General features: G+C 42.9%; 2 protein-coding genes across 5 annotated transcripts in view; both read right to left on the minus strand.

Moving 5' to 3' along the window:
• The window catches only part of Arpp19 (cAMP regulated phosphoprotein 19), a 19,981-nt gene extending 15,935 nt beyond the window's left edge, over window positions 1-4,046 (minus strand). The window contains exons 1-2 of the mRNA XM_005347627.3: window positions 4,028-4,046; window positions 3,792-3,846 (exon numbers count right to left, since the gene is read on the minus strand). Coding sequence (XP_005347684.1) covers window positions 3,792-3,836 — 45 coding nt within the window. The 5' untranslated portion in view covers window positions 3,837-3,846; window positions 4,028-4,046. The remainder of the gene's footprint in view (window positions 1-3,791; window positions 3,847-4,027) is intronic.
• Window positions 4,047-10,991: 6,945 nt separating this feature from the next.
• Fam214a (family with sequence similarity 214 member A) overlaps window positions 10,992-17,602 on the minus strand; it is a 78,050-nt gene continuing 71,439 nt past the window's right edge. For 2 of the 4 annotated variants that reach the window (XM_026779059.1, XM_005347628.3), the window contains exons 11-13: window positions 15,743-15,811; window positions 13,610-13,806; window positions 11,530-11,943 (exon numbers count right to left, since the gene is read on the minus strand). In XM_026779059.1, the coding sequence (XP_026634860.1) occupies window positions 11,790-11,943; window positions 13,610-13,806; window positions 15,743-15,811 (420 nt within the window). In that variant the 3' untranslated portion in view covers window positions 11,530-11,789. Of the gene's footprint in view, window positions 11,944-13,609; window positions 13,807-15,647; window positions 15,812-17,602 lie in introns of those variants that run through there. The other 2 variants (XM_013346399.2, XR_003376930.1) reach the window with 2 other exon arrangements.

A 17,602-nucleotide genomic window follows, 5' to 3' on the forward strand; every position in this document is an offset into this window, starting at 1 on the left:
CCCCCCCGCCCAATCCACCAACAGGCAACCCTTGAGAGAACAGGAGGTTTTTCACTGCAAATCTATGTAACAGTTCTCTTCTTTTTACACCATGAACACCACCAAGCCTTGATATATATTTGTATGGGGGGGGGGGGAGTTTAAGGTCTCTCTACATAGCTCTGGCTGTTCTAGAATGCACTATGTGACCAGGCTAGCCTTAAACTCAGAGACCTGCCTGCCTCTGTCTCCAGTGTACTGGATTTAAAGTGTGCGTTACACACCTGGCCTGTATCTTTTTAAAAAATAATTATTTTTAAGTTTGTGTATTTTGTCTGCATGTATGTCTGTATACTACTCATGTACCCTGGTCAGAAGAGGACACTAGATCCTCTGAAACTGGTGAGCCACCATGTGGGTGCTGAGATAGAACCAGTTCCTCTGGAAGAGCAGCCAGTGCTCTTAACTACCTCTCCAGCCTGGCCAGGTGTTCTTTAATAGAATATTTCAGTTGGGAGCTCTACTTCAGCTAGTCAGTCTAAGCCACTTCACCTAGCCTGAGTAAAATAATCTCTAGAAACCTGATACTGGCATCTTAAACAAAACAACAACAACAACAAAAACCCAACCTGAGCCACAACGCACATAAGCATTATGTATTTAGTTTTGTTCATATTTTTAAAGTGGATCAAAGTTAAAGTTTCTATGCTTTATCACCATGGGCGCACTGTATTATACTCGACAGCTTCTGTTTCCTGACTGCTGGGATTATTAGGTGTGAACCACTATGCCGAGCTAGAACTAATTTTAAAATTATCTTCAGTTCTAAATAGTTAAATGACCTCACAGCTTATGTTAAAAGAACTTAGTCATCACATGGCCAATGGGGTAGTTAACTTTTAACAGCAGCCACCATTTCTCAATATATTTAGTTTCAGCACAATACCAGATATAATTAATAGTTTATACATAGGCTGTGTTTCTGTTTAAGACTGATACAAAGAAGCAGATATCTGTGTTTTTATGCTCACACATATCTAATTAATAACCTAATTAAAAAACAGGTGCCTATCTGATTGCCTTCTCTTTAAAAAAAATTGCTTTCAATTTTATAACCATTGGTCTGTGTATTTCTTCTCTTAACATGAGTGTGTGCCATTTATCAGGGGTAGAAACAGTGACCTTGTCCTATTCCTTGCAGGGCCCGCTATCTTAAACTTTTAAAGACAACAAGCTAACAAAAACCTTAAAAGTATTTTTAACTGAATACTTTGGCTATAATTGAAAGGCCAAATGGGAACAGAGACAATAATCAACTTTTTAGGTCATGTAACTGTTCTTCCAAATAGAAGAAACAGGTGATTTGGCTCACTAGAACACAGAAGTGACTTTGCACATTTTCCTCTTGTTTAAGGATAGTGTTCATGCCTCGGGCACTTAAAATCTACAGCCACTCTTCAATTCAAAAAGGGACATCACATTCCCAAAACCCTCTAATTTTATATTAATGACATTAGCTAGAAACAAAGACCTTAAAAAATGCTTAAAGAGAAAAAAATCTTAAAGAGAAAACATTAAAATTATCCTTGATATTAGGTATTATATTAGGCTATTTTAATCAAAAGTATTTATACCCTAGAAAGCCAATACTTCAAACTTTGGCAACATACTAACAAATCCTGTCACCCAAAATTATTTTAGCTGGGTGTAATGGCAGCTGGATTGTAATCCTTGAACTTGGGAGGTTTAAAGTCAGAGGAACACTTCACATCAAAGGCAAGCAAGGGCTACAGAGTGAGCCCCTGCCTGAAAAATAATTAAACAAGGGCTAGCAGGACGGCTCAATGGGTGGGAGCTCTAGCCACCAATGCTGACAACCCAAATACTGGAGTTCTCATGGTAGAAGGAAAAAGCCAGCTCCTGCAGGTTATTCTCTGACCTCTACACAAACATCCCCAACATACAATAAATTAAAAAAAATCACCTCCCACAGCATTATGTATCAAATTAAAACCAAGATTTATTTCAGTATATTTAAGACAAGATAGAGATGGGCTTTGAGTTCCTAAACCCTAAACAATTGTGAATACATCAAAGCTTACAATACGAACAGGTAATATTTAAGATTACTATTCAGACTATAATCCTTAAACTGTATGCATTTTGTTTAATTTTTTTGGCTTCCAAAATTCATTACTCAGCTGGCCCTCATGGCACAGGTTTATAACCTGAGTCACTTGGTGTCTGAGCCTAGAGGATCACCAAGTTCAAGGCTTGTCTGGGCAACTTAGTGAGATCGTTTAAAAACTAAAAACAAAAAGATTAAGGCCAGCATGGTAACCGACCAATAGTTTCAGGGCCATGCGCTCTAGCTAGCTTGAGCAACACCAGTTCTTCTCCCAAAAAGACAGCAGAGGCTGGGTCAGTAAAGCGCTTGCCCTGCACACACATATTCTCTTTTCTTCTCACATGCTGTTCTCACAAAAGCAGAAGGGGACCCCAGGAATAGAGCTCAGAGGTAAAGCCCTTCCTTGCCTAGGCTGCCCCAGAGGCCCCCCCTACTGCAGAAAGAAAAAGGGAAGGAGGAAGGAAGAAATCTTTCTTCTTGCAAAGGATACAACCAAATAACGTGGTGTTCTTTATTATCTTTGTTTTCCTTTTCATCAGTTAATTTACAAGTACTGTCAGAACGGAACTATCACATGGCAGAAATTACACAGGAAAAGTTGACATGCTTAAGAACATACGGGAGGGGCACAGAGCACTAATCTACACGGCAACATTAAGTATAAGCCCTAAGAAAGTTTAGACAGTAGACCAAATCTCATTTACAGTAAAGCAGCTTGTTATTAATCATCCATTAATTAATTTGAGACAGGGTCTCATTATGTAGCTCCAGCTGGCCTGGAACTCACAGACATCTGCCTGCTTTTTTGCCTGAGTGCTGGGATGAAAGGCGCAGTTTGATTTTTTTTTTTTTTTTTTTTTTAAGAAAAAATGTTGGGAACTCTCCCTAAAACAACGTAAGAACTGAGACCAAGGACTGTTCTCCTTTCTTAGCTAACTGATTCCACGTACCCAGGAAGGCAGGGCCTCGGAACAATTAACAACTACGATGGAATGGGCAGGCAACAGCTCAGATAAACACACAGGCCTCGTATTCCTAGACGGAAGGCTAGCTCATTTTTCTTCGTCAGAGAAAACAAATGAGCTGACAAAAGCATCCCCATGTTTCGAGAAATACCTGAGTAGTGAAAATTTGTAAAGCTCCATCCAATTCTCGAATTTTAGTCAGGTGCAAACCCCGGCAGCCAGCATTTGTGAGCCCGGGTTGTGCCGGGTTTCCATGATCTCGGCTGGGCCTCACAGCAGTCGTGGGAAGTGGACACTATCACCTGGACTTTACCGACACCGATCATGGGGGCCGCGCGGCTCACCATCCTGATCTAGATCTGCATCGCCCCCCTGAACGGAGACACCGCTGGGGGGGGGGGGTGGTTACCTGCAAGCTTACAAGTGGTCGGAGCGCTTCCGGGAGAAACCAACGTCCTAAGCAAATAAAAAGCTCACTACAAAACTTGGGTCCCTGGCATGGGCCCGAGGCCTGCCTGCCTCACATACTCAAGTGACACACCGAGGCACCAGGGAGAAGCGTTGGGTGTCCGAGCCTCCGGGGGCCCCGGCTGCGGGGGGAGCCGACCGCCTCCTGTGGTGTCGCCAGGCAGGCAGCCTCCAGCGGAAAGGCTCCGTCGGCCAAGGACCCCGCCACACCGGCTTCCCTCAGCCCCGCCGAGGCACCGCCGCACGCTCACCTTCTGCTCCTCCGCCGACGCTGCCTCGGGGACTTCCGCGGACATGGTGCTCCTTCTGCAGAAGAGACGCCGGGAGGGGACTGATTACCAGGGTGGCAAGGCCTCCCGCTGCCTTCTGCCTGCCCAGCTACCCGCCGGGCTGGCGGCTGTCGCCTTGTGACGACACGGCTGCCCGGATCCCGCCCGCCGTGGCTCCCGCAGCCCAGGCCCGCCAGTCTCCCGCGCCGCGCCCTTACCTACCTATCCCCGCGCCTCCGGCCCTGCGACGCCCAAGCACTTCCTCTTTCCCTTAAAGGTTGAGGCTCGCGCCTCACCTCACTTCCGTCCGTGAGCATACAGTGCTTCCTGGGAATTGTAGTTTACAGCACCGTCTTTCCTCCCTTCTCTGGCCCTTCCAGACTACTCTGACCTCCCATTTACCCATCTGCTTGCACTGTGATCTGCAGTAGCTCTGCTTCAGCTTAACCCCGTCCACCATTACTTCTTCAGTTCCCCCACCTTGTCTCAGCACAATCTTCTTAGATCAACTCCTTCAAAGCTATCACAATAAGCACAGCATCATTAGACAGGAACTATGATCTCTTTGGTAATGTCGCCTTCCCTCTCTCATTAGCCACACTAAGGATAGAGCCAATATTTCACTCTGAGATCCTCCCCAGATCTTGGTATTTCCTTCGTAATAAATAAGTAATGAATGAATTCAGCTTCCATTCCTTGTTCTTTCACGGCAGTTAGCTCAAAACACTGAGCTACAGAAAGACTTTCTTAATTGCCAAGTCCTGTGTGTTCGTATCAACTCCTCATTCTACAAAGCATCTTACACCTGCTGGTGCATCTGGTTCCAAAGAAATGTGCCTCAGAACTCTTGGAATAAAGTGGCCTTGTACGTTCAGCTCGTAGGAATTGGAAGGTAATGAATGGAGAGCAATCGAAAGGTCCTAATAATTGGATGTGGAATTTGGAAGCCATGAAAACTGAAGGTAGGCCCTGTGGCATAGGAATGTAATCACAGCTGTATGGGAGGTTGAAGCAGAAGGATGTCAAATTTATGCCTGCCTAGGCTATAGAGTAAATAAAAGACCAACCTGGGCAATTTAATGAGGCCCTATATCAAAAGGCAGGTATGGAGCTCCTCAGTGGTAGAGGGTTTTGCTGTGGATAATGATTTTGTACACTGTAAAGATTTGTCACTCATATTGGTTTAATAAATGCTGATTGGCCAGTAGCCAGGTAGGAAGTATAGGTAGGACCACCATACTAGGAGAATTCTGGGAAGAGGAAAGGCAGAGAGGCAGTCATAAGCCAGATGCAGAGGAAGCAAGATAAGAATGCCAAACTGAGAAAAGGTACCAAGCCACATGGCTAAACATAGATAAGAATTATGGGTTAATTTAAGTTGTAAGAGCTAGTTGATAATAGACCTGAGCTAATAGGCCAAGCAGTTTATAATTAATATAAGCCTCTGTGTGTTTATTTGGGACTGAATGACTGCAGAACTGGATGAGACAGAAACTTCCATCTACAGGGTTTGCTTAGTATGTACAAATTCCTGCATTCAATCTCTCACTAGCACAAAAACAACATACAGAGAGGGGAGAGAAAGAGAGAGAGAGAGAGCGAGAGAGAGAGAGAGAGAGAGAGAGAGCTAGGAACTTAACTCAGTAGTAGATGGATCATTTGCCTGGAACAGGTTTGATTCCCAGCACCACATAAAACCAACATGGTGGGGGTTGAAGAGATGGTTCAGTGGTTAAGAGCACCGCCTGCTCATCCAAAGGTCCTGAGTTCAATTCTGAGCAACCATGTGATAGCTTACAACCAGCTGTAATGAGATCTGGTGCCCTCTTCTGGCCTGCAAGCATTAATGTAGGCAGAATACTGTATACACAATAAATAAATAAATCTTAAAAAAAAAAAAAAACCAACATGGTGATGCATACCTGCATACCTGTAGTCCTAGCACAGGGGAGGTAGAGGAAGAAGGGTCAAGAAGTTCAAGGTCATCCTCGCTTGACCTTGAGGCTAGCCTGGGCTGTGTGGGGCTCTGTCTCAAAAATAAAACAAGATAACAACAAAAGTCAAGGAAAAACAAAGCCTCAACAAGCTCAGGATCTCACACAGGAAGACTTGCCTGGGACTTAAGTTTGAAAAACAAAGTGAGTCATAATACTGAATTCCTGTTGAAAAAGGAAGGGAAGGTTAGTCAGCCTTAAATAGGCACTCAACCAAGTGCCTGTTTATGATGAAAGGGCTTAAGGGACTAACTCGTGGACAAAGATATCCCTTGAGAATGGCTTGATTGCTCCACAAATCAAATGTAGTGCACACTTAGAATCCCAGAACTTTGTAAAGAGAGAGAGGAAGAATGTCAGTCCAAGGCCAGCCTCAGTTATGCATGAGTTCAAGTCCAGCCCACATGACATGAAGGTGTCTCCAAAACCAGAACTGCACAAAAAGAACAACAAAAACAACTGTGTGTTTGTCATTCTATACCGACAAAGTAACGGTCTGATATTTGCTCCCCACCCCATGTATTTGACCCCCATGCATTTGTTATCCTTCTATACTGACAAAGTAACTGTCTGGTATTTGCTCCCCACCCCGATCTTTTTTTTTTTTTTTTTTGAGACAGAGCCTCTCATGTATTCCTAGCTATCCCAGAACTCACAGAAATCTGCCTGCCTACATGTGCCACATCTGACATGGTTTGTTTGAGACAGGGTCTCACTCTAGCCCAAGCAGGCTTGGAGCTCGCAGCAAACCTTTTTCTTTAGCCTCTCAGTGCTTTTCATTTGAGTAGAGCTATAGAGGGAAGAAAAATTGTACTAGTTAGGCTAATGGACGCATCTAACTAGCACTTTTAATTAATCAAATACAATTCACACAAAGACATATGAATAAACTTGAGTAAATTTTGGGTTAAGATGTGACAAGAAAAACAGGGGGAAAAAAGGTATTTGTGACCTTACAAAGAATCTGTTAATCGGGTGGAGGTGTGGCGCACCTTTAATTCCAACACTCAGGAGCAGAGGCAGGTCAGTCTCTGAATTCAAAACCAGCCTAGCCTACAGAGTAAATTCCAGGACAGCCAGGGCTACAGGAGAAACCCATTCTCAAAAAAAAAAAAAATCCCTACAATGAAAAAAAAGCTTCTATGTAAAAATGACAAATTGATAATCCATTGTACCAAAAGTTTGCTTCTAAGCATTGAATCCTAATGATACCATGCCTATCTACAATTCTTTCTGTAACTGTTACACAAATAATGTGTTGATATTAAAAACTCGGCAGGTTTCGGTGCACACATGCATGCATATACATGGAAAGGGGGGGGAGAGAGAGAGAGAGAGAGAGAGAGAGAGAGAGAGAGAGAGAGAGAGAGAGAGAGGAGACAGAGACTCTAAATATACATCTGTTCCTAAAAGATAGATAGTAATATTCATGTCAGAACAAATCTAATTTCTGGGAGGCAGGGTGATCAAATAAAAAATTCCTCAAAGGCAATGTCATGTCCTAGAACTGTCTGAGAAGCCATCCTTCCCCCAAGTAACACTCTCAACAGGATAAAGCCTGGCTCTGGTCCCAGTGTAGCACTCACCCGCATTAGGAGAAAAGAAGATGTTAGATGTGGTGGTACATGCCTGTAATCTCAATACTTGGGAAGCAGGGGCAGGTCAAGCAGGAATTCAAGGCCATCCTGAGCTACCCAGTAAGTTAGACCAGCTTGGGTTACATGAGTTCCATTTCTTTGCCTTACTCATATCAGTGTTCCCACACAGAAATGATGAAATAGAAACCAGGACACGTGCACATACATGTAGTAGGAGGTCACTTGTTTGTTTCCTGGCCACTCAGACACGAAATAACCACACAGAAACTGTATTAATTAAATCACTGCTTGGCCCACTAGCTCTAGCTTCTTATTGGCTAACTCTTACATCTTAATTTAACCCATTTCTAGTGATCTGTGTATTGCTTACTAATAAAGTCCTAGTCTGTCTCGGGCAGGACTACTGGCTTCTCTCTGATTCTGTCTCCTTTCTCCCAGCATTCAGTTTAGTTTTCCCCACCTACCTCTTTTCTGCTCTGTGCAGACCCAAGACAGTTTCTTTATTAACCAATGGTATTCACAGCACACAGAGGAATCCCACATCACATACAGATTTAGTCCTATGCCCAAGATACCAGAACTGGGAGCTAGAAGGGCCAGGGTTTGGGGGCAGGCCATTTTCATTCCCAGTGTGTTATATTCTTTAGGAAGCAACTTTTGACAAATCTTAATTCCCAGGGCCTGTTAGAACACGATTCTGCACCATCATAACTCATGTACTTTAATCTTTAAAACTGCACATTGATTCCCAATACCCCATTCCTCAAAATGCTCTCTTTTTGACCTCTAGATAATGGCCACACCTCCTCCACTTTTTGTTGCTAAGACAGGGGCTTACTAAGAAGCTAAATAGGCTGGCCTCAAATTTGCTGCAAAGCTCAGTTTGGCTCAAACTAAATGATTCACCCTCCTTTGGCTGATTCCTGCTGTAACCAGAATCTCAAGTCAGCTATTTGCCTCTTTTTACCAAGAAACAGAGAAAACCAAGAAATGACAGCGGTTTAAAGGAAATATGGTTTTGTTTCTGTTGTTGGTGCTTTTCTCTTTTTAGTTTGGAACAAAAGTGATAGAGAAAAGTCCTCAGTGTCTCCCCACCTGGGAGGCAGTTACATATAAGTTATGGACACCATGAAACACAACTCAAGGAATTCGTATGTGTGGCTGTAGCTATACACTGTTGAAATCTTTGCTTGGGAATCTCAGTGTTTAGGAATTTGGGTTACTCTAGCTCCCAGCATTGGATTTCCTGAAACATTTTTATTTTCTATGGTCCCTGTACCTGAAACATTTATCCCCTATGGTCCTTGTACATGCCCTATCACAAGGTATGAGCCACCATTCCTGCCCCTGCCCTGTCCTTTGTCGAGATAAGTGGTTTCACACTATGCTTTAGGTTGGTCTTGAAATCATGAATTCCTGGGTTCAACCTTCAGAATTCATCTACTTCTTGATTTTTCACAAATGGTCTATATTGTGTAATCACACTGAGGTAAATGAAGCTGATTTATTAAGGACTTGCAATGGTAGCTCAGTCGGTACAGCATGGGACTCTTAATCCCAGGGTCGTAGGTTTAATCACACTGGGGGAAATAAAACCCATTTATAAAGAGTTTGCAATGGAAAGGCACAAACTCACAATTGCAGAGACAGGACAGAAGCCATTACTGATTGATCCTGCGCTGTGCTGTCTCTCGGCTGTCCAGAGTCTCCCCTCACACTAAAGGAGAGCCAGAGTAAGAGAACTTTCTCTTGCAGCTAATCACCTTGGATCACACCCAAAGGGCTGGTCCCCCAAAGGTATTTTGTCGGGGAAGCCCAGCCAATCACCTTGCTTGAAGGGCGGGATCCCCTTAGGCTAATATTTACTTTAAATCTTGCGGGTGTGCTCCCCACCTTCCCTTCTGTTTCCTGCTCTTCCTTGGAACCTTGGTTTTGTAAGTTATCCCCTTATTCCCCTTAATAAAGCTGATATTAAAGCTAGCCTGATTATTCCTATTTGCCGGTCGTTTACGCCCCTTCAGTATTTGGCTAAATGGACTCCCACAGCAAGTCTAACTCAGGCTAACCTTCAACTTGCTATGGATTTACAGCTAGACTTGAACTCATGGTCCTCCTGCTTCAGGCTTTGGATGCTGGATTATATGAGCCACTATGCCTTTGCACCTGACCTTTGACCGAATTCATTTTTTTTTTTTGAGACTAATAATTGTGCAGTCTATATGCTGGGTTCTAATAACAGTCTCCCAAATGTTGGGATTACAGGACTGTACCATTATACCTGGCTTTACTTACCTAACAAGATTTTGGGGCTAATGGGATGGCCTTAGTAGGTAAGGCACTTGACCCCAAACCTGACAACTGATTTTAATGTTTTTCTCTTGAATCCCATTCTTCTACTTCCAGTTTTACCCTCTTCCAGAGATCACTTCTACCCTTGTAGACTGACCAGCCATCAATCCAGAATAGGGATGTTCCATAGTATTTTCTGTGATGATGTGAGTAGTCTCTATTTGTGCTATTGGACACACTAGTGACTAATCATATAGTGGCATTTAGATGCCACTGAGCATTTAATGTGGCTAGTACAAGGAACGGAATGCTTAAAGAACTAGCCATCGAGATTAGAAACACCCAAACACTCTTGACAGAGATTCTTACAATTAGGGCCAGTCCAAGAACAGATGCTAACCAAAATTCCCTCTGGTGGTTCTGATGTGAATGTGCACACAATATTTGGAATCTAGTAAGCACATAAAGCTTTTAAAAGATCAGAAGTTTTCTTCCTTCCCACCCTCCCTCCCTTTGTTTTTGAGACAGATTTTTAGCTCAGGTTGGCCTCAAACTCACTATGAATCAGGAATAACCTTGAACTCCTGATCCTCCTGCTTCAGTCTCCCTTGTGCTGGGATTACAATGTGTACCACCATGCCTGGTTCAGTCTGTGCTGTGGGGTTAACTCTGGGCTTTGTGCATGTCAGACAAGCACTCCATGACTGATCTACAGTTCATCGAAGGAGAGAATGGATTTTTCAACTTAGAAGATATATAGTAGGAGACTTGAAAATTATCTGAAACCAAGTGAGATGCTTGGTAGTTCAAATAGGATCTCTCTCTCTCTCTCTCTCTCTCTCTCTCTCTCTCCTCCCCCCTCTCTCCCTCCCTCCCTCCCTCCCTCTCTCTCTCTCTGGAAGGGTCTATGTAGTCCTGGCTGTCCTGGAGCTCACTATGTAGACCAAGCTAGCTTCAAACTTGAAGCAATCCTTTAACCTCTGCACCCCCAGTGTTGGGATTACAGGAGTGTGACCCAATCCTGATCTGCACTCCAAATATTCCGGCCCTGTTGTCTAGTGTGCTGCCTATCAGCCCAACGTGAATATAAAGACTGCTGTGTTCTATCCAAGCATGACAGGAGGAGGCTTCTGCTACATCCAGTCAAGCTCCCTTGCTTGGTAGCCTTTCCAATTTCCAAATGATTCTCTCCTTGGCAGCTGCAGAGGTAGAATGGAAACTGTCTGATGGCTAATGCAACAGTCATATAAATGTCTCATCTAAAAAGAAAAGCCAAATACACATTTTAGTTTTCTGTATATATTTACAATATAAATAGTAATTTGTTTTTAAAAGTACATATTCTTTTTAAAAGTGTGAGAAAATTATCTAGCATGGGACAACAATTTAAGTAAAACCTCTACAGTAGTGATTCAGGAAAAATAGAACATTTTTTGGGGAGGACCTTAGAAGGAATGAGAATGGGCACGAGGCTGAGAGCTTGCCAGGGGAATAGAGCAGCTTTCTCTGACTGCACCGAGAACAGTATGTTACTCCAGAGACAGCCCCTGGATGAGTGTTATAAAAACTAACCCGGAGAGATATAAAAAGCATACATGCTTGCATAGTGCATTAATCTTAAAGAAGCCCAACATTTCATTCTCAGTAGCTTAAATGAACAGCACTTAAAACACACCACACAAAAATTAAAGACTTGTGCATATATTTCAGATTTCAACATTAACGTCAAAAATACATAGGATGATTTTACATAGGATTGTGCTACATTAGAACACTAGAGACAAACATCACTTGAGTATGAAGGAAAACATTAAATATTAAATAACAGAAATAAAATGTGCAAACACTAATCTAACTGGGGATCTTGCTATTGCAGCTGTCCAATGAAGTGGTTTCGACAGTATGAAAAGGATGAAGACACGAATGCTTCCAGTCCACTTGAAGTCATGGATCTCACTTCAGGGGTCCTTTAATAAACCTGGTCAAGGACAATGGAGGAGGGCCACTCTTCTGGCTCTGATCTGATGTACTCCATTCTGTGAATGCTCATGTTCAGGCTTGGGTACTGAGCGAATACTTTTAGTTGCCCCTCCACCCCATCAACATCTTGGTGAAAACTGAGGGTTTGTTGGCGATTCAGTGTACGATTTGAGTTCATACGCAGCGCCACTATCAACCTCCATGGACTTTCTAGAGAACAGGAGCCGTACATCTCTATGGAGGTAGATCTTTCCAGATTTAGAACTCTGGAACCTAAGTACAGAGAAAGAAAGAATAATACTGTTAGAGAAGGAGTCTTTAAATGCACTCCTGATTCATTGCTTCCTAAACTGCACTCCTGTTCTGTAGTGGGGTCCGGGCTTCTTTCTCCTGTGAGCCTGCGTTTCAGCTCCGCTGTTCCTCTGCTGTCTGCACTTTCCTCATCCGTGGTAACCAATTTCCACTGACACCAGCCAATTACATGATTATGCCTGGGGCTTTGTGGTCAGGCAGATTCTAGACACACAGACAAATGTGTGTCTGCCCATGATTTAGGGTAGATTAAAATGGATTCCATACCTGAAGAATACTAAAAGCTTTCTGTATACTACTGCGAACGCCTGCAATCACACCGTTCGTAGACTGAGGCAAGAGGACTGTCATGCTTGAGGCCACCACGAATTATATAGAGTAACAAACCAGTCTGGAGTCTAATATAAAACTCTATCTCAAAAGCAAAACAAAACCCAGACAAGATTCAAGTTTTTCTTAAATGTGTACTTGTGCATGTGAGCATCCCTGTGTGTATCTTCCTCAGTCGCTCTCCACTTCATTTATGAGGGGAGGACTCTTGCTGAACCCAGAACTCACTGCGTAGCTAGTCTGGTAGCTTAACTAGGGTTTCTAAAGCTGTGTGTGATAAAACTCAATTACACAAACATGGGGAGGAAAAGGGTTCATTTTTTTTTCAAGTTTGTGTTTTATAGACAGCTTTTCATACTTATAGCTTGAACAGTCAGTCGCTTCTACAGGTGTGGAACTTGCATGTCTAACTAACTCCCTACCCCCCAAGTTGCAGCATTGGTGGTTATACTCTGGACACCTGGGACCCACAGGGTTCCTGACATTAGAGAGTCAATCACTGATAAGGCTGAACATGTTCTATAGTTACAGGAACAAGCTGCTGACTTCTGGTTTGCTTTGCTCAATGTTCCTGAGGGCTATATAGAGATTGTGAAGCTTAAAATGCACCTTTTAGAGATGTTGGCAAGATGGGCCAGAAAGACAACAGACAACAAAGCCATTATACAACCTAGAGTTCAGTAACTTGTAGGATAAGGCATCTCTAAAATGTGTCCTCCATGTCAGCACTGTTACCTCCCAGATTTCTAGAAGCAAGCCCTACAGGAAATGGTCAAGGAGAGACTGAATCAATTTTCAGAACCCCTCTGTGCAATATGGTCACTATCTACATGTTGCTAACAGCCGCCTGAAACAGAACTACTTCAAACCAATTATGCTGCTGTGAAATACATTGCTGATTTTGGAGATGGAAAAGCACCCAGATGCCTCTACCACCCAGCTGCTGTGAGGTTCCATAGCCAACTCTGTCACTTTGCTATATGCCTGCTGCTAGCTGCAAACCAGGCTGATGGCTCAGACTGAGTTTCTATCAACATCACTCATTTAAAAACTTATTGCTTGGATTACCAGGCTTCATTCTGACTTTTAGTATTTCCCATTTAACAGTTACAAAGTGTGAGCCCTGATTTCAGTAAGTAGCAAGGGTGGTAAGAATGAATGCCACATGTTCTCCACATCAGCATGTTATCACAAGACCCCATGAGCAGATTACATGGTACTGGTCCACTCAGTCAAATCATTTCCTTAAAAACCAAGTGTAATGATGTTACATTGTCCCATTAATTTGAAACATTACCTCAGATGTATGAGGTAGCGTAATAACTGTGCTGTGTGCTGGACGTTGTCCTTATTAATACTTCTCTTCATTTCTTGTTTAACAGGAACAGAAAACGTCCTCTGTCGCAGGAATGTCTGGTGATTGGCTGGCATACCTCGTAGGTCATACATCACAACAAACATCTTCACCACAGTCTTATTAGGATTGAATAAGGTCTGAAGAAACAACAGAGGGGTTATTCTTCACAATGATTATAGATTTACATGACTCAGAACACCATGCCAGTAACTGAACAGGTGGTTTAGTAATCTAATTCCACTGGATAAGTTTCATTTCAGTGGCTAACATTAACGTTTCAAAAGTTCACAAAATAATCAAAGATTCAACTTCATTTCTTATGTCACAATAAGAGAACCTTGTAATAAGTCAAAATCTTTTGTCACAAATTTCATATTAATAGGAAACTAGACACATTTTTGTCATTGTTCAGATTTTCAGAAATTGTTCTAATTTAAGCATAACACACTTTTCATGGTGTTTTCTGCATTAGAATATTCTAGGTTTCATCATTTCAAATATTAGCTTCACTGGATATTAAGCGCAAATCCTCAAGGTGGATTCAATTTTTCTCATATTTTAATGGACTGCAATTTTTAAAATAAAAATACAAGCTCAGCAAACAAGGATTTTAAAGCGGCCGTTTTAACTACTTACTATAAAATCGCTATAAACGCTCAAGGGGAGACTTTCTATTGAAAACATTTCAAGGCCAGGAAATAAAGCTCATTCTCATTAGATCCAAAGTCTACAGCAACACTGTTTTCACTCTTGGAATCGTTCACAAACAGTCAGGCTTTACAAACCATCACTATCATTACAGACCAAAATACGTATTCTCAGAGAAGACTGAAGTACTTCAATTGCTCTTGGTTATGAATCATTTTTTATAAATATACATTTGTAAATAAAAACCCAAGCTGCTGAACTGACTTTAACCAAATTACCAACACATCAATCGGTAACTTGGTGCCATGCTTTCAGAAGCTCATCCCAGGGACTGGACATCACTCACTGAATCAAAATGAGAAATACATCAACATTATGATCCAAGTTTACAACCTAGCACGTGCTAAGATCATTCAACAAGCACAAGCAGACCCAGGATTTCAAACCATGTAAGAAATAGAATCATGCTTAAGATGGACCACTGAGAAGTGGACTTCTCTTTCTGGGTTAATGTCTTATTCCTAGGGCAGCTCACAGTTAGCTCTCCAATGATCCACACGCCCTCACGGGTTTCACAGTCAGGAGCTAGGGAACGGGCGCCTGTCACTCTTTAACTTTAAAAAATGTCTGGGATAGAGAAACTCATTTTAATATGCAGCCATTCTTCTGTGGTACACATGCATTTGCTCACTACTGTCTCACCCCGTGAGATGCCAGACAAATGCACAGGCTTGGCCTAGCACTGGTACGGATGTGGTACGGTGTGACCAGACTCCCTGAGGTCCCAGCACTCAGGGAACTTGTAGGCTAGACCAGGGGCTAAGTGTGAACAGCCAGCCTCAGCCAGATTCTTCCAGTCTGCAAAATCTGAAGCAGATTGAGGACTTGTGGTGCTATCCTTGCGGGGAACAGTAAGATAACGTACATCAGGCCTGCCCTGGTTATAAGGGGTATCCTGAGTCCAAATTAGATGAATCTATAGATGAAGGAATGCCACCTTCTCTGCCCTGGAATCATCAGATTGCATTGGTTCAGTTTTAGAAATCATTACCCTAGTAATAACACCTTGTTTCCCAAATTTTCCTACCAGAGTGACACTACTATTCTGGGGGTCTCCTTTTATATATGTCAATTTCAATATGGCTCATATTTAATAGAAGGCACTGGAAACAGGTCAGTTGGTGTCATGTAAATCATCCGTATTACTTGTCTAAAGCATTCACCTCTATTAGTTTACTAATCTTTTTCTTTAATGGAGATCCCCCAAATGCTCATTCCTGGGGCAGAGCATGGCAACTCCAGACAGAGCTGCAGCCCCACTGTTACTTACCGAGGTTGTTGCAGCAGCAGCAGCAGGAGAAAGGGCTAAGCTCTATATGTGTGTGAGAGAATGATTATTGCAATTGTAGGCTATAAAACACATACCACTTGTATCGTTCCTGAAGGAGGTACTCGATAACCCCTTTTACCAAGGGACTCTAAAGTAATCACACCCTTGAAACAAAAGAAGACAAATTGAGTGCATAGGTATATAAAAGACAAAAGCAAGAACACAACAGGTTAATTCAAGTTCAGTAACATATTTTTATGGAAACTGCATTGAGATACAGTCTGTGAATAAAACAGTGAGGCTCCCCCTTCTAAAGAAACCATTCACTGCGGCTCTTCCCGGACATGTTGCAACAAGCAGCATACAGCATTACATAAGGCGGCACTGCTGAGAACTGCCACTGAGACACAGACTAAGGGGTCAGGTTTCCTAGCCATACGGAAGCAAAGCGAGGCTGTAGGATTAGTCTAAGAGGAGGGGGAATAGAGAAGCAAAGAAATGATTTGATTAGTCTTGGAGTATGGAAAAGTAATGAGCACACAAAGTATAATTTTGGGCCCCAGCTGGAAGGAATTCTTCAGTCAGGGAGTCAACTTACACATTTGAATTCCTAATGACAGAAAGAAGAAAAGAATGCAGTCATCAGGTAAGTAGGGGTTGAGGGCTGGGTTTCAGTCTGATAAATTTCCAGAGGAAGAGATGTTCAAAGCAAACGTGAAACACGAAGGTTTCACAGCGACACAAGGCTGCCTGTTGTGTGAAAAAGCCACACAACTCCCTTTTCCGAGAGGAAATACTACTTTAGAAGTACCTGAGTCACGTTGTCTTAATCTTACATTTTTATATCACGGGGTCTCATGTAGTCCAGGCTGGTCTCAAACATACTGTTTGCTGAGGCTGGCCTTGAACTCCAGAGTCTCCTGCTTCTGCTTTCCATGTGCTGGAATTACACTGTGTGTGTCACCATGGCCAGCTTATTTCTATTTCTTTTGGCTGGCTTTTTTGTTTACACAAAGCCTTCTCTGTAGCCACGACTGGGCTAGAACTGATGAAACTCCTCCAACCTTAGCCTCTCGAGTGCTGGAACACCCAGGCATTGCCTTTTAGCTGTTTATTTGTTAAGGATATAAGACTTTGAACTGGCTCTAAAACTCAAGCACAGTGGCTTGACTGTCTGGGGTGAGACTCAAGGAGAGGTGAAAGGGAAAGTGCAGTTATTTCCATAGATGAATCTAAGAGGAGACAACATAGTCTGGTGCTCGGAGCGGCAGGAGCAGCAGCAGCACACACGGCCTTGCTGGAAAAGCAGTCTGCCTGGCCACTCGCCAGATCTACCAAACCAAATCTTCCTTTCAACAGGACTTTCCTGATGACATCATTATAAGCCAAGTTTAAGAAAACCTTAACCTTAAGCATAGGTACTTTTTCCTGCTAAGTCCAAACAATGTAAAGTAAGTTCAAAGCTCAGACTGAATGTGTAAAAGCTTCTCAATAACCAGGGTGACCACAGGTGGCAACAGTGAATCTGACCCTTGTCCACTTTCTGGGTGATTCTTTTCCTTCCAGTAGTTAAGGCAGGCAAGCAGAGTAAGTGTGTGCTGTACAAAGTTCATGATCCCATCATTACGTATTGTAAATAGAAATGATAAGGTAAATATAACACAGGCCTGCTGCATTAGGTGGTATCTTTGTTGGGCTTTGAAACTAGACCTAGGTTGGGAGTACAAAGGAGTGGACCAAGGTGAAGAGAGAGCCATACTCTGACATATGATCCTCACTTCCCACAGACAGCAGAGATGTTAGACAGTATTTCCCCACAGTGTGCTCAGCATACTCACTGAGACATTCAAGAACAAGCATTGTGGCCGGGCAGTGGTGGCGCACGCCTTTAATCCCAGCACTCGGGAGGCAGAGGCAGGCGGATCTCTGTGAGTTCGAGACCAGCCTGGTCTACA

The sequence above is a fragment of the Microtus ochrogaster genome, chromosome 5 (assembly GCF_000317375.1).
Source record: "Microtus ochrogaster isolate Prairie Vole_2 chromosome 5, MicOch1.0, whole genome shotgun sequence".
Lineage (NCBI taxonomy): Eukaryota > Metazoa > Chordata > Mammalia > Rodentia > Cricetidae > Microtus > Microtus ochrogaster.